This window comes from Danio aesculapii, chromosome 15 (genome assembly GCF_903798145.1).
Source record: "Danio aesculapii chromosome 15, fDanAes4.1, whole genome shotgun sequence".
Lineage (NCBI taxonomy): Eukaryota > Metazoa > Chordata > Actinopteri > Cypriniformes > Danionidae > Danio > Danio aesculapii.
The window spans coordinates 21,300,898-21,319,275 of NC_079449.1; the positions used below are offsets into that span (position 1 = coordinate 21,300,898).

The 18,378-nt window shown below is 36.7% G+C and overlaps 1 protein-coding gene across 1 annotated transcript; it reads right to left on the bottom strand.

Annotated features, from left to right (window-relative positions):
* Positions 1 to 936: 936 nt before the first annotated feature.
* tbx2b (T-box transcription factor 2b) lies at positions 937 to 8,891 on the bottom strand. Its single transcript, XM_056473280.1, has 7 exons — positions 7,965 to 8,891; positions 6,841 to 7,108; positions 5,580 to 5,726; positions 4,469 to 4,545; positions 4,099 to 4,265; positions 2,777 to 3,384; positions 937 to 2,368 (listed from the first exon to the last, which is right to left on the bottom strand). Exons 1-7 carry the CDS (start codon positions 8,324 to 8,326, stop codon positions 1,934 to 1,936), a joined length of 2,064 nt encoding a protein of 687 aa, XP_056329255.1. The 5' UTR covers positions 8,327 to 8,891; the 3' UTR covers positions 937 to 1,933.
* Between the last annotated feature and the right edge of the window lie 9,487 nt (positions 8,892 to 18,378).

Sequence of the window (18,378 nt, forward strand, 5' to 3'; positions counted from 1 at the left end):
GCCATAATACATTTGTGCACCTGACGGAAAGCAGACCCGTGAACATGTGTCGTGTTCGCACACCAAAGCCATAATGCTACATTCTGCACGTTTTGTTGAAGGTTATCGCCGGACAAAATATAGATGTTAGCTCTGTAATTATTATTATTATTATTAGTAGTAGTAGTAGTAGTAGTATTTACGTTTCACAATAAATGTTTGAATTTTTTCAGCAAAAAATTGTTTGGATAATTGAGCAAATGTGCACGTTAGACTTTAATTTCCTGAGTATATGACATTTGTGTTGTTGCAATTGACATATTTAGGTTTTTATGTACTTCTTGTTTTCTACTCTGTTTCATACAAAATAAATAGAAAAAAATAGCAATAATAAGATACACAAAACCCTAAACCAGAATTGTTTGAACATGTCTTAAAACTACCGGTGTAGCGGTCAGTATCTTAAAATCACGTTGATGTTGATGAGGGGTTAAATAAACAGTAACATGAGTCTACGACAGAGGGCGCAGTCGCTATTGTTATTCTACATTTTAGAAAAACCCTTTTGAAATTGGAAATGTTTCTGTTATTTTCAACACATTATTTCGTCCAAAACATGGTTGTTATTATTATTATTATTATTATTATTATTATTAGTAGTAGTAGTAGTAGTAGTAGTTGTAGTAGTAATATTAGTAGTAGTATTACAACCACTACTACATGTGACTAGGCTAGTCTAATCATAAATAGTGAAGGTGTGGTTAAACTATTTTGCCGCAATTTAAAACAAACTGGCCAACACTCGTCTTCAGCTATACAAAACCATTTGTTAATTGTCCTTTTTTCAGTGATACCTCAGAAGATAGGTTACCTACTTCATTTGCTATCATTTTTGTCTGTCATTAGTAAGAATGCATTTTAATTAAGCCAGCGTATTATTAACATAAATGTGAAATATTTAAACACGTAGATTTTTTTTATTGAAATTGTGAAAGAATCCTACAACAACAACAATAACAACAACAACAACAGAAAAATCCGGACAGCCAGCACAACGGGACACGTTCATATATTTCTTTATAGAAACTCAGCTCAAGAAGAAGAATGTCGCTTTCTTCTATTGGAGTACATTAACCTGAGGCTTCCCAAACCTTGCGAGTCCCGCAGCGTGATAAGTGTTTTTACAGCGACTGCTACAATGCAATGATGGCACACGCTTTCATTACGTGTCACAGGCAGATTAAACAGCAACGCATCACAGATAGGAACATCTTCTGTCTCCAAACATCAAACGCTATAGCTTTCATTTACAACCATAGTGAAAAATGAAAAAAATGCAATGAGTTAAACTCTAAATATTATGTACACGCAAATGTACAGCTTTGAATAAATTAATACCAATTTGCATATTCTTAGGTCCTTGTAGCTTATTTACAGAATTAGGTTTCTTTTATTAATAATTACATTAAATAGTTCAGGTATAACTGTCTGTCGGATTTAACTAACGGTCCAACTGTTATTTCAATCCCTTTTTGAAATATTCACTCTATTTATTTTTCTTCTTTTTGGGTGTAGCTTGGATGTTTTTCGTTTACAGATTTTACGTGAATCACCATTTAGATATTGCAACCAGCAGTGATCATATAGCCTACTGACGTTACGCAACAAATGTTTTATTTGTATATTCCTTTTTTTTCAATAGATTGGTGTGGTCTTGTAGGCATGTTCTACAAACAGTCAATTAGGCTACAATGTAGATTGTCTTCGCAGCACTTCCACCACCAACAGCACTGAGTCCAACGGTTTCTTTTCTTTTCTTTTTTCCTGTTGACATCTTGTTTTTCTAATCATCCATGCGCAAAAACAGTAATTAATGAAATTTCTCGCAGAGAACCACTGAATAAAATCCTCTGGCAATTCAAGTCATGCCCTGGATAGGTTTGGGGACGCTTGATCACTTGGGTGAATCCCTAGGTGAGGAAGTCTCCCGCTGGCTCTCTAGGCCGCTTACTAGTCTCTGAATATTCTGAAGTTCATTGATGGATTCCTTCATTGTCGTTTTAGGTGAGCCGTTTCTTTGACTGGCTCCCGATTTATGATCAGGCACAGGACTCGCTTCCCTGCTACCACATTTAGACGATTCAGATGAGGGGTTTAGGCCGCTTGGCAATCCGGTAGTGAGCAGGTTTGTGCTTTGAGGGATAGACACTGGGAGCTGATAAGGGTTGAATCGCAGTCGAGGGCGAGCGCTGCTGCTCAAGAACGGGTTTCTGGAGAGAGAGGAGGCCGTGCTGCTGCTGGCGGGCAGGGCCGACGCCGCTGCAGCTGCCGCGGCCATGTAGGTGTAGGGGTACGGGAAAAGTCCACCGAAGGTTGGCATTGGAATGCCCTGTAATAAGAGACGATCGTTAGAATATTTTAGTACACTGTACATGCGACAATTTGGAAAGTATGAATCTGCTGTATGGCGATTGTTTGTGTAAGAAATGTAAAATCAATTAGAAGTTTATTTTATCACAGAAATAACAGCATCAATTAAGCAGATATTCTGACTTATTTTAAAAACGGTAATAGTAATAATGTTTTGTAATGCATTTTCATGCGTTTCTACCTGAAAATGTTCAAACACCCATTATTACGCTTGACAAACAGGGCTAGTCTATGCAACCAAATAGAATCTCACCAAAAAATATCACTAGATCTAACTAGTGTAGCCTGTTTTCATTCACGTGCTTCCATAACCAGACAAGGCGTATCATGACATAGATTTAAATTTTAATGACGAGAGTTTCCTTACCTGAGAGGCAAGCATGTGTTGAGACAGATGAAAGGGAAAAGGACTCGGTGTGCTCCCAGTACCCTGAGCCGACAGACTTCCATTCTCCAGGCCACCAGCGCCTGATACTGAAGCCAATAGATGTCCCATGCCCATGGCAGAAAACGCTCCAGGTGCCATTGCAAATTGTCCAGGGTGGAATAATAGAGGTTGTCCGGTGTTTAGTGGGTTAAAGAACTGTTGACTGTGTAGGCCGGAGAGCGCCAGACTCTGAAGGTGCCCTGCCCCAAAATGTGAAGGACTTTCAGTCTGTACCATTAGAGGAGAGAAGCTGTCTTTACTAGCGCTTATACCGCTGTTTTCCGTGTCTTTCTTTGACGAGTCTGTATCTTTCCTTGACCTGCTCTCTAGTTTGTCTTTCTCCAAGTTTCTTATGCTAAATATAGAATCACTTGTTTTTCGTGAGTCTGGATAGTCGTCTTTCTTCTCCGCAACAGGCTTCTCTCGCCCCCAGTCCTCACTCCTCGACCTGAATGGAGATGAAGGCTCTGGTCCAGGACTGCTGGAGCCACCACAACGGTCATTTTGGTGGTCCATTTCGTGCTCGCTATCAGTGCATGTTTTGTCGTCTGTGATGGGCAAAAAATGATTTATCAATATTAATTTGATATATATTGATATAAGTCTATCTATCTATCTATCTATCTGTCTGTCTGTCTGTCTGTCTGTCTGTCTGTCTGTCTGTCTGTCTGTCTGTCTATCTATCTATCTATCTATCTATCTATCTATCTATCTATCTATCTATCTATCTATCTATCTATCTATCTATCAGTATAATGGATGTAGCTGTATACTGTTATATATTGCAGATGTATTTTAAATTTCCCTAAGTCCAGGTGTAATTGGACTTAAACACTAGACATTTTTAAATTTTCTTTACGGTTTATGTAACTAAATTAATGATTAATACTCATATAATACGCCACAGTAAGAGACCAGCTGCATAGTGAAATAAATTAATTAAATGAAATAAAAATATTTTTCCAATTATTATTTTTTCACATTTTTCTTTGTTAAATCCAATCAGACATTATGTGAATCCAACGAAATATGATGGAGAGCTTTAACTCTTACGTGTTTCTCACTGATTAATAAAACTTGTTTTGGAAATTGTAAATCAACTCATGCTGAATGAGATATGCTTTATTAAAATGATAGTGTCAATTATTGAAATTGTTAAATTGTATAATACAGCGTTTTGTAAAATATTTGACATTTAGGTCAGCTTCTTTTGGGTATTCATAAAGCATATCGATATAATTTATTCATAATTTCAAACTTACCTCTGCTGCTACGGTTAAACCTAAGAGGGCTGGAAACCGGTCCAGGTGAATGACTAGCATCTCTGCCAGTTGTTGGTTCGCTTGATGAAGCATCAGAGTCGGCGCCATCACGGTCCACTTTACATTGATCCTCATACATGCGTAATGATGGAAGGGTCAGCTGTTTCCTTTAGCATAAAAAATATATTTGTTTATAAAATTAATACAAATTTAACAAATCAATGAACTATAAATTAACACACAATGCTAAATAATAATAATAATAATAATAATAATAATAATAATAATAATAATAATAATAATAATAATAAAACCTGTTGGTAGCTCCTGGGCTATTTCGTTAACGGATAACACTATAACTGTTTTTTACCTTTTTTCTCTCCTTCCATTCCCCGTGTCTCTGAAGCCTTTGGCAAAGGGGTTATTATCAATTTTCAGTTGTGTTATCTGAATGTAGAGAAGGAAAAAAAAGATTTGCATAACATTATATTCATCGTTGATTAATGCATGATAGTAAAAATTTACAGCTGCCTATTGGTATATAATCGTAGTGGTACTGTTGGTGTTGATGTTACGTTGCACTAATTTATATAAATCCTAATTCATACCGAATTTCAATGCATACAAACCAAAGCTGTGGTGTGATCACCACTTATTTTCCCAACAGTGTTAAACACGCTGCACAGAAATACTTTTAATTATTAAAAATGTTTAATGAAAAAGATCAAATCACGACCCCCCTGAGAAACTCCACGAGTAAACATTTTCCATTTGTCAAATTGTTATTCTCTGCAGCACAACAGAGAGAAGAGAGGCGAACTAGATGAGTGACGCCGACCTGCTATTAATAATTAATACTGTGGTTTGAATCATTGCCAGTTTTTACAAGTTCCATGAAAATACAAAGCGATGTAACAGAACGATTTTCGTTGTACTCAAGTGATTTGGACGCTGTAGGCTATAAATTCATGAGAAACCAGGGCCTTAAAGTTCAGAGATTGCTAAGCTAGATGGCCTCTGCTTTTTGCGTTTAGAAACTGACACGCTTTGATTGCTGTGCCTCAGCGTGTGTAGCTCCCGGACAAACCGACGAGCTTAAGTGCCTGCTAATCGATTGTGACTCTATGTCATAAACTTTACGATACCGACAAGCTCACCAGGCCCCTCGGACACAGACGACAATTAACATGAGCAGTAGCTGAAAGTAGCACTGGACACGTGAGGAATTTGAACAATCTTCAAGATAAAATTTTGCTTTCAAATATTCAAAACACTGTCACTAGTGCTACTTATCTATACCAAGAAACAAACAGTAAATCCCACCAATTGTATAGGTTCGTAGATCGCATGCAAAAAGCATCGCAGAACAAAAGTAGCTATGCACAAATTACGGATAGTCCAGTTGTGCTTTATTTAGACATGCAAGCACATGTCTGTAATGTCTAATGAATCGCATTAATTAATCAAAATATGGTACATACCTTGTCGTTTTGATAAGCAGTGACAGCAATAAAATCGGTCTCAGGGAAAACATATGTCCTGAAAGTGCTGTACGGAAGCTTCAGAATATCGTTGGCTCTCACAATATGGAACCTGGGCTGATATTTATGCATTGAATTCAGGATGGTCTGTTAAGAAAGAGAGGAAGACATTAGTGCTCGTCACAATAATTATACATTTTAAGTCATTACTCTGCAAAATCGTTTTAGACGATAAAACCCGCATTGTATATTTATTAATAGTGGAAATATTATTCTTGGGTTAAATCAGAACTGCAGGCCTATGCCAGTGGCAAGAAACAAACCAGTCATGCGGACATGCAACACGAGTAATTTTGTGGTGCTTTCATTATAAAACTGAATTAAATCTCAAGAAAAATCAAGTGAGAGTTGCTTAATTGTACAGATTAAGCAAAAAAGTTTAACCACAAAAAGGCGATGAGCAGATAATATACATTTATTACATTTCTATTTGACTGTACAAATATCAAATGGTTGTGCCATGCATGTAAATGTTCCATTTGTTTCCAGTCGATTTGTTTGCTAGTCGCGTAAGGGAGCAGGTCACACACTATATTTGACTGCATGCTCTCATATATAGTATCGGTTTGCATCGTTGCATCCAGAATTGTTCACTGAAACTAAGGTCTCAGGAACTCAGGTCGCTCTACCTATGCAATTTGTTGCTGCGCTAACTCAAACAATCCAAATGATACGTTCACTGTTGCTATTTGTGAACTCATCTACTGTAGCGTGATTCAAGGTCTCTCGTGTTCCTTTGACCTATTTTTTTTTGTCACTTCCACCCCCTCATAAAAGTTATAGCTCTCTGCGATTATCATAAACAATAGAAGTAACAGTGGCCAAGAAAAAACTCAGGATGAAGTATTTACATTACATAACTGAACTGACAATGTCGTCATTATTCATAACGAATAAAATCATGACGGAAAAGCCCTTATCTGTGTTTGTGCCGAAACAAACAAAAAAGTTAATCTCACCACAGCAAGGAATTGTATGGGCCGAATTCATTTAATAAGCTAAATTAGATATTATAAAGCTACCATTCTCATCGCCCAGAAATAAACTGCGATATTGCAAGTGTCATTGTGAGCATAAGCATTACAGCCCACAGATGGCAGTAAATTTATATATTATATGCTACAACACACAACCATAATAGGCCTCTACATGCGACACACACACACTCACAAATAGCTATTGAAGAAAAGGGGTTACTTACAAATCCGTGTTTGTCCGAAATATTATTAGTTAACTTCAGTTTATGAAAAGCAACAGGCTTAGCCATCCATTGTTCCCCAGTAGCTGGGCTATCCGGATGTATATACATTCGCTTTGGCATCTCCGGGTCGGCCTTCCCCGCTACCATCCAGCGAGAGTTGTGGAACTTGTAGCGGCAGTCGTCGGCAGCCACAATATCCATTAAAAGAATATACTTGGCTTTTTTATCGAGTCCATTAATGCGGACCTTAAAAGGTGGAAACATTCTCCTGTATAAAAAAAAAAACAAAGTTTGTCCATAAATGTTTTTCTGTGTTATGTTTTATCTTAACTAAAACAAGGACATTGTGTGTGTATGCATGTTTGTTTATATATATATATATATATATATATATATATATATATATATATATATATATATATATATATATATATATATATATATATATGTGTGTGTGTGTGTGTGTGTAACAAATCAAACATTACCATTTGACTTGGCTCCAGATTATTTAGTAGCTCGCCACTTAAATATTTCATTTTTTGACAGGATATTTACATATTGTAATTTATTGTCACCTCAGAACATAGACAGACCAACAGGGAAATTTTTCTTCAAAGAAATAAATTAAAACACAATTTAACTGTACCACGCCGTTCAGTTTAAGTCAATGTTTGTTGATTGTGATACAAGCAACAAAAAGCCTCAACTATTTTCCTTTCGCTTAGCCACAGAATACGCATCGCTTGTACTTTCCCCATTTCGTTTCCCTAAGTCAAATGAGCAGATGAATCTTGGAGGTCCCCATTGTTCTGACAGTAAGACATTCATTTCCACAGTCTTTTTGACATAATAATTGGGTCAGCCAGTTCATAGCTCAATACATTAATAAGGAAATTATGGAGAAATGTTGTACAAGAGCGAATGCATAAATCTGAGGATCAGCAATGAATATACTGGGCCTGCTTAATTAAACATCGCCCGAAACAGTATTGTTTTATGTTTTTAATACGTGCAATTTACGGCGAATTTTCTGTAGAATAAATACGAAACGTTGACTGGATCACAACATTCGCTCGCGTAAACACTGAAACAAAATACTATTAATAGATTAAGTGTGAACTCACCTGCCAGATTTCGTAATAACCATTTCTGTTCCTAATTTGTGGAACTGGTCCCATAGATCCTTCGCTTCCAGTGTGACTTTTGGATCGTCTTCAACCTCTTCCTCTGGCTCCAAGCTCTTGAGACTGCGAAGATGTGCTGCCTGATGGTGGTGACTCAAAGCCGGATGGAGCCCAGCCTCCGCGGCTCCGGCCAGGGTATGGTCCGGGATCGGCTTTGTGAGTGCCCCGGGAGGCAATGTCAGCGCCGGGAAAAAGGAGGGTTGCGCGGCCGCGAGAAAAGCTGACATGGGAAAGTCGGTCGGCCGGTGAGCGTGGAAAGGGTGGTAAGCCATCGCAGTCCCTGTAAAAACTGGATCTCTCATCGGTGCATCCAACAAACGTAGTGAAAAATATATTTAGAGGTGTTCTCTGGCAAAAAAGGAGCGCGTATCCAGAAGACAGAGCTTCTCACTACGAGAAGAAAAAAACGCAGCGACGCAATTTTGGCAAAAATTTTCGCGAAAAGGCGAGCGCAGACAGCGGTAGGATCTTCCACTTTAACTCCCGTAGCTGCTAGTTTCCACGAAGTCCCCGTAATAATATCAGTCAAAGTGAGCGCAACGACGCTTTGAAGGCAGATTTGGGGATTCCTGTTCGCCAACAGTTGCTCTCATAAAAAGCAGATTATTCTTTCGATGCGGATGTCCATTCAAGCGCAGTCATTCTACCCAGACACGGAGTTGAAATGGTTAGATCTTGCCCTGTCCACTGTACAACTGTAACTATCTCACATGTCCTTCCTGCTCTGATCTCAGCACTAATGAACCAAGCCCCCTTGATTGCTGATTTTACGCTTTCTGGACCAATTGTGGGCCTCCATAGGCGTGGTTTTGACAGCTCCGGCCAGGCTCAAGGAGAGGGGGTGGACAAGAAGGTGTCGGAAGCATTAGCAGTAAGAAAACATGTCAACAGAATAAAATATTAACCAATGACAGAAAAGATCGGGAAATCCCACCCCCGTCTCCAAGCCAAGGACCGGGTCAGCCCTCAGTGCTTAGCCGGTGGTGACTGCACCTCGGTCGGCTTACGCTTTATAATTACGATGCCTCCTTGTTCGTGGAACAAAACACACTTTCCGATACACAGACATCTTAGACTTACGATTATTGACGTGTAAATGAGAACGTTGCAAACTCTTATGAGAAAATCAACGCAAAATACTATAGACTTTCCATTGAAAGCACATTTTATAGCATCAGGAATTGAAGATAACTTTTCGCAGTAGTCAATAAAATAGAATACACAAAACAAAGTTCATGTTCGCAGCGCATGTCAAAGTGGCGCGTACGTATTTTGTTAATGATACAGAACTGCACATTGATAGCCAAAGGACCTTGTATGAATTGAATTCAGCGTTACGCTGTGTGAATAACAATTTCCGTACTTCGTTCGTGTGTCGCGACTGACTTCATGTGGGGAACATCAGCCAATAACCGGACATTGGTACTTTCAATTCTGCCCCGGGTCATTCAAAGCGCACAGCCACGCGCTATGAAGAAAAAGGAAGAGAGCTGGTGGAATCTAAAGACCAATGTAAAGATAATTTTGGTGAGTGCTGCATTACTCTTGACTGTTAACAAGCATCTGCGGTTAACTTTTAATTTACTCCATATGCGGTAATATACGTAGACGTGTTTATGGAATGTGTGTTATATTAAGGCATTTATTTATTTTATTTTTATTTTTGCACAGACGATCTTTTCACGCAGTGTTTAGGTGTGCGAAAACAACACGCTCCTCTCTGTCCTCGAAATATAGTAGCCTATACCTCTCTACATCTCAGAGCATTTAAGCGCAAGACCCATATTGCCATCTACTTTCGCCCTGTACTTTCAGCAGTGAGGCGAGCCGTGAGCGTAGTCTATACCTTTAAGAAATCCACTCGTGGACTCTAGATTTACTTGGATTGGGTTTGTTAGATAGCCGCTTGGCGCCAGTCGGCTGACGTACCGCAGTAAGAACCGTCCCTTGTCAGTTCATATTTACTCCAAAATCCTCTAACAGTGCACTCCAATCCCTTTAGCCTTTACGCCAAAGTTTTGGCTTGCGTTTGCTTTTTTTTTTCTTTCAAGTGACTAAGTTAGCATATCAATGTATAGTTTTCGGTCATGTGAATACTTCCAGCATTTCCAAAACGCATCTTTGTTTTTGTGCGGACGGATTCAACCGGTTGCGGAATGTTGTCACTTTTACACTTCGAAACAAATCAGCAGAACATGCTGATGCTGACATGCTGTATGTTTAACCCTTCCTGTGCCAGACAGGATCCGAAAGAGAGATATTGCTTATATAATATATCGCTGAAATGTTATAAAGTTAAAATCAGCGTGAATTGAATATGATCAGCTGGTCAAAAACTGTATAGGCTATTTGCAGTGTCGATTTAACGAAGACGACGACGTATAACAAAGTCTTTTTGTATTTAGTTTTACAATTTGTGATATTTAGTCTACTGGATTTGACGTAAAGTTGTTTAGAGATAATAGTTTTTTATTATTATGCTTTAATACAGAGCATTGCGAAATGCCAATCATTATTTCAGTAATACAGCTAAACGGAGCATTGCTACATTATTTAATTGTGCGGTTTTTCATTTTTTTGTCTCCTGTTCATTAAAAATGACAAGAATATTTAGACAATGTCTGTTGTAAAATGAAATTACTCACTCCTCAGCAGTGAAAAAGAATGGCTAAATCTGCACAGGAAGCAGAGGAGAAAAAAAGAGACAAAGTAGGCAGACACTTGTTGCCGATGCCACGAGTGAACAGACACAGAACTAAAGCGGGATTTATTAAAACTGACACTAAAATATTGGATATGCAGGCATTTACCATGCAGGTATGGCCATTATTATTAAATATAACGCTTTCATTTAAAAGTCGCAAAATGCTACATAAATTTGTAAGAAAAAAACAGCTATATATTCAAATAAACAATAATCATTGAGCTTTTATACCACAATTTAACTATATTTAAAGGTAGAATCTTAATATTTTGTTGCGGTTTTAATTAATCATATTGAAATAGCCAAACAAAATAATAAACAAGGGGAAAAAAAAAGTGTTTTCCACTTTTTTTCTCAAAAGGCCTACGCAGGTGTTTTTGCTGTAAATATAAATATTGTTTTTGAAAGTTTACACATTCTTTGTTTTACCTGCAAAAACTGTAGAGATAGAACTAATCAATAGTGTTTGTTTGATCTCTGGGCTTAAACTTCGACAGAAAGTGATTTAGATTGGGAAGAGATTAACCACACATGGAAATGGTAATGGTTTTCTATGTATATACTTTAGGAAGTGATCACATCAACAAAGACTTTGCAATTACGCCAGATTTATTTTTCCTGCTGTACACATCTAAACCGACAAGAATGCATTCGTGCGCTGAGCTTTTATCACACATAATTTAAAAAGCGTTCATGCTGGAAAACTTTTCACGGCACTGCCACTGTTTTCTGCCAAAACAACGAGGCGTCAAAAACCAATGACGTTTATTCCGGATGATTGTAATGATGAGTTAAAAAAATGGAGATGCTGAGAGGTGTCTCTGTGCAAAAGCTTCAAGCAGAGGACATTTCATTAGTTAAAAATAAGCTGGTGCCAAACTTTTATGCAGGATCTGCTTCTGTCAGCTTTTGTGTCCTTGAGACGGTGTCCGCTGTAAGACAATGTGTCTAATTGTGTTTCCAGGGTTCCAAGGAAATTAATATGTTCCTGCAAAAAGATAACGCAAACCTTTGCAATACCTTTCACATTTATGAAACCAGATGATCCTCTAGGGCTGATCATTAAATGACCGTCGCTCTTTTTTCTGCTTTTACATTGTTGCTCCTTCTTTTCATCTTTTCATCATCTCTCTGCATCATCTCTCCTGCTATATTTAGCCAGTAGACTGAGGCCTTGGCGCCAGACCGTTTAAGACCTGTCAAAGTCCCTCATATTTCCCCTTGTCACATGTATACCCAGCGCCTCCACCAGCTAGCAGCCCCCTCTCTCCTCCTCCTTCCTTCCGTCCAGATCTCTCTCCTCCATTCTTACTACCCATCCACACACAGCCTGGATAAATTTCCCCGTGTCTCCTCTTTTTCATTAGGACAGTGTATTTGATCTGCTCGGGCTTATTTTGCCAAATCGTACAATTTGCTTTTCGCGTCGTATCACCCAACCGAGTCAGCAGAACCTGCTCGGTCTGGACATACCTTATACCTGATAGATGCGAAACAACTATTTTATAGACAGCTCTGGTGATCTGCTTCTTCTCTCCCACTCTTTCCATCTGCCCAGAAGTGAATTGGCAACAGTATACTTCACAAAAGCTCATTCTTTCAAACTATAAAACACATCGTTTTCCCCCCTCTGTGTAGTGAGGACATCTCATAGACACAATAGTCTTTATTCAGAGGTGATGTTGTTGCAAAACCGTAACCCTACCTTAATCTTCTCACAAACCTGTTGATATCAGTAGACTTGCATTATTTATATCAATGAGAATGTTTGAATTTTGTAAGCGGTAGCCTACAAAAAGATACAATCCCATAGCCTACTAGAATTTTTAGTTGATTTGCTTTTATTTTTTAAGAGGCAGATTTACAAATATTAGGTAGAATAGTGTAAAATCGTAAATCCTAAATATTTAAACGGTAAAGTTTTAATCATAGGACAATAACTATACAAAAAGTTTTAAGTTACGCGTAAGGTTTGTACACTTAAATAATATATGATCAATTAGTCCTGACAACATATGTTTTTAGGTCATTATAACGTATTAAACTAAGTTAATCATGTTCTAACCTAATTTTATAAGTTACGCAAGCTGTCAGTTTAACATAAAATGAGTTCAGTGGACTGATAAGGTTAATTTGATTCAGCTTAAAAATGTAAGGCAATCAGGATTTGTTTACAGTGTAGAAATATGATAATAGTGATTAATAAAATTTCGCTAAACTTTACAAACCCCAGGCATTAAGTGATAAAAAATTATGATTCTAAATCATGAATATGCACTGGCCTCTGTGATCAGCAGACAACAATAAATGCAAAACACGATGGATGTTTTACATACATGTCGGTAGAAACATTAAACCATCCATGCGGTGTTTAGTAAATATTGAGTAAAATCAGGTGATCGTTTAGCAACTTCTCCATAATGCTTTAATATATCACTCAAATGACCAAATCTGATTGTAAAAGACGGTAAAACTGATTTGAGCGAAGCGCTCATGCTGCTGATTTATTAGAAGCTACACCTTTTTCAGGTAACAGGTGGGGGCGCTCTAATGACCTCAGGGATTTAATGTACCTGCTTCTGCTGCCCGTTTGCAAACACCAAAGCTTACATTAGTGTGCAGAAACTAGTCTTTACTCTTAATATAACAATATATACTTTTTTTTTTCCAAGCCACGAGTTTCACAAACTGAATGCGTGTCTGTGTTATTTTATAGCATACTGAATGATTACACATATTTAATTGTGTTTTGCAAACATCTCATCTATAGCGACTAAAGTAAAAGCAGGTTCTTGTAATAGTAATCACCACACAGCTATAGTAAAATCCGTGATTTATGTTTTTCCTTTTTTATCACACACAGACATACATACATACATACATACATACGCACACTGGAGTTTTTCGGTCCCCTGAGCTTTTGTGTTGTGTGATGCTGACCCCATCATTTCCCCTTCAGCGATTAAGCCTCGTGCTCCGTCAACAAGTCTTTTACCTATTGTAAATTCAGATTGTTTACAATTTGTGGTTGGTTTTTTACCTCTAAATATAATTTTTATACACGATTAACCAGTAAACCGTTTTCATCAGGTGAAAACATATTTGTTTACATACATTTAATTTGCAACAACCAATTCGGCTCTTTACTCGATTAGCCGTAGTCAGTTTTTATCTTTTTAAAGTAATCTTCTTCAGTAATGTATTTTCTAATAGTCAAAAAAGTGAAATGCATATTAGAAGTTTGGTTCCTCACATTTTCAAAACAAAGAGGTAAACTTACGGTTTCTTTTAATCTTATTCATTTCTAACAAAGAGCAGTATACCGCATACAAACGCGAATGAAATAAAAATGCACACAAATCGGTTCCATTACTTTTTAAATAATCTTCTGTTATCCATATTTCAGTTATTCTAAAACAGCAATAGAAATGGTCTTCTTCGTTTCTTTTTTATGACATTGTGCAACAAACATTTAATTATTTAGGTTTATATAAAGTCCCTATAAACCTCTCAGCATCTGAACACCTGTAGAATTTTTTTTATTAGCTACATTTCTAAACGTAAACGTATACTTTTAATATAATATATGATTTGCATGCACTCAATCTGTACCTCCGACTTAATGATTAATGCTGTAAAAATGTAGGCTACTGTACACTTTATAGTGACTTAGCCTCCTGTTTTCCCACAGATTGAAGGTTTTGAACGGGAACGGTAATTTGTCATTGTAATAGGATATGAAGAGATGAGGGGGAGAAACTCCAACATCAATAATTTAAAACAAGCACCCTTTCACAATCAATCCGACGCTATTCAAAGAGAATGAGTTGAAGATAAAGGCAGATTGTTCTTACTGGAGGCTATCTGTTAGCGGTGAGTCTGCGAGCAGCCGTCGTTTCGATGAGGACACTGATGAGATGCGCGTCCAGGTGTGGGGATCTTGAAGATAAGTTGATCTAATCGAGGCTATTCAGCAGCTAATTGAAAAAAAGTGTGTGTCGCACATTAATGTCAACACTGACCCTTTTAATCCCCCGGGAGCTGTCAGATATTATTCAGTGTACTGTCTCTCAAACAGCTGTGGAGATGAGTGATTTACACGTCCCGTTTGATTGACAAATAGCCTAACGAATTACATCACGAAGTGTTTCGGCGTTTAAGGCAGCTAACGATCAACACGAATCTGTAAACAGTATCTTTTAATATTTCACTTCATTTATAGACAAATAAATTATGAGGTGTTGGTTAGCAGTTATGAGGAGTCTAGTTAGTATCATAAACCGCGCAAAAAGTTTGTCTCGTCACGTTAAATTTACCTTACGCGCTTTTTAATTAAGTTTCATTAGAGGAACGTCTGTAAATAAATCAGTTGGATACTACAAGACCTATGCTTTAGCTCATGACACACAAACGTGTTAGTTTGAGATAAATAATTCCCATATTTCAATATAGGCTACAATGTAGTTGACTTTTAAATAATGTTGCGCTCTATTGATAAACTTTAACGAATAAAGTGATAACATGAGACACCTGTTTAAATAATAATACTGTTTTTATTATTATATCAGTAATATCCACTGAATTGAGTTAATTTACATTTAAAGTATATTTAATAATGTAGATAGAAAACCTTTAATTTTTCCACTGAACACATTTTGATCTCGAAATGTCTCATTTTTAAGCTTTTCTCTATTTCAAGGTATTTGCAATCGCATTTATTAATACATGTTAAGAATGAAATCAAGCAAAGCTAGTAAAATATCTGGAAAAGCTAAGATGAGGAAGGAAAAACAAGTTACTTGGGTTAATGGTTTTAAAAAAAGCAGCCAATGTTTACGTCTTTCTAAGGTGATAATAGTTTTCTCTGTTTTTTCCCCTCTATTAAGACATCTTTTATTTTCTGTGATATCTCATTCATTCATTCATTTAGTAGTTGCATGACCTCTGAAGAGGGGAGAGATCCACAGATGTGCCAGAAAACAGCCTTTTACTGAATGGGGACTGTTCCCATTGGGATACATGGACTGCAGAGGATTCAAGGAGTGTTTTGGAACAAACAGCTTCAAAATCTTACATGGTTTGCCAACAAGCCTTGACAGATTGACTCATGGTAGATTGTGTATCAGAGACTGTTTATAGATGAATGCTTCTTCAGCTAAATGTACAAATTTGCAGATCAGCCTTCTGACCCCCGAGAGAGGAGGAAAGCTGACTGAATGCTTGCTATCTTCTGTTGGTATTTATAGGCTGTGGTGCAGTGATAAGGTGGCACTGGCAGTCTGGAGTGAGACAGAGAGAAACGAGGCCTGACCTGCACAGATGGAGAGAGTGTGAGCTCTGCCACTGTCCTCATTACTTCTTCATGTCCAGTTCCACACGCTGCACTGTGAAACATCATTATGTGTGTGTTTAAGTTAAGGTGGGAGTGTTGAGAAGATGGCTGAGGAAGGATGCTGGTGAGGATTACAAATGTTCATGATAATAATGGGGAAAAAGTTTCTTGACTCTACACAAATAAAGGTTATTTTGATGACACAACAGTGGCTTTGGTAATGTTTTTTTCTCACTATACATCAGCTCAAATTGCATAATAAGAAATGTTTTTTTTTTTTTTTTTATAAGAAAATTACACTTTGTATCCCAAAGATTTGTCTTTGTGTGAAACATTCTAATAATTTATTTATTGTACAATTACTCAATGCCTTTTAAAAATTTTGCAAGGTTCAGAAATATTTATTGAGTTGATAAATTCATGATAAAAATTCAAGGAATATCCAGTAGCTTTAGCCATTAAATTATATTCTGTTTGCAGGGTCTTAACCCCTTTAACTGCCCCACCAGGAAAAACATTTTTGGATTGCATTTCTAATGTCGCTAGTTAACACACTCAATGCATTTTTCACATCCCATAATTTCTAAAACATCAACCTCTACCAAATGGTTGATATGTCGGTTTGTGGTAAAAGTACCAGAATTAATACCTATTCAATGAAAAATCTGAAAATATGAAGTGTAAGACCAATTTATTTAAAAACATATAAAAAATAAAACATGTTTGACTACTAAATCATCTTTATTTTTTTGAAGTATGCCATCAAATATTTCAGATTCTCATTTAACACGTTTGCTGGGTTTTTTACAATAAAACCAAAATCAAGTGCTGTGACTAACAGTCATTATTTAAAACTGTCAAAGTATGGTCAACCGTTTGGTAGAGCAGGCAGTTAATAGGTTAAAAAGTCCTAGATTTCAAAAACAAAATTGTAGGCCTTAAATTAAGTTTTAAATTAAGTCTTAAATTCGCTGAAGAATTGACTTGTAGGTCTAAAATAATTTAAACGTGTCTTAATTTTCCTATGTCCATGGAAAGCTACTCTATCAGGCCAACACCTGTATACAGTCACCAACAATACATCTCTACAACACTTTTAACAAAACTCAATTTACAACATGGTTCCTCACAATAACATTTGTAAGTTCTCCCTGATTTTATGTGGTGAGGACACTGACCTGGATAGACTGTCGTACATTTACTTTATTCAAGTTTATAAAGCTTGCCAAACAAAAGCATGTATGGTTTGCTTGTTTTGACACATTATTTAAGTATTATTCAAGTAATTAATTTTTTTAATGGGGCAAGTAAAATGCTAACAGTTTAACCCTTCATAATTTCTTTCATTATGGTCTTAAAAGCGCTTAAAATGTCTTAAATTTGAACCCTGGTTTGACACAACACCAAAATGAGTTAAGAAATACTGTTTCGCAGTATATACAAGTGGCAATTTAGGGTCAGATAATACACTACTATTCAAAAGGACCAAATAAGAAAAGTGCATAATATATCAATAAAATAATACAAACAAATGACACCAAATATGTATAAAATGGAGCTTGAATGAATTTGTGTTTTGTTAACTATGAAGGTAACTGTATTATACATAGTTAAAACTTGTCTACAAACAGAATCAGGTGTGCTTTTGTCTGTTATAAAATAAAAGGCTATTGTTTAATTAATTTTGGTGTGTGTGTGTGTGCGTGTGTGTGTTTAATGTGTGTGTTTTATATCAGGTTTTAATCACTGTATGATGGTATTTATGATATTTTTACGCAACTATGAAGTATTTAATTGAAGAAATGCCCACTGTACTGAAGGTGTAAATGTTATTATGTATGTTTCATCAGTTTTCTTCTGCAATTTTAATGGGACTCAAATCCATAAGATCAATGTCGCAAGTGTTGTGCTTTATTGCTTTAGCTTCATTAATTTTTGATAAAGAAAATTTAAATACAATTTATTTCAAATGTAAAAACTAAATCATAAAACAATATGGTTACAATAATATTTCATACCTTCAACAAGGTTTAGAAAATTGTTCAAAATATTATTAATTTTTTTAAAGATGTACTGTTATACCCAGTTTTAGTTGTCAAGTTGTGATTTGTATTGATTTGTTGATTCAGTCAAATAAAAGTCACCCAGAATTTGCCCAATCACTAATAAACCTTTTGGTTCTAACACAATTTAAACAGAAAGCTTACGCACACAAGCACCTCCAGTAAAGCAGAGATGGAGATGGAGGAAACCTCATCCTGTGTCCTGAAGCCTGTGGGAGATTCATGATGATAAAAAAAAAAACAGTTCCCCAAACA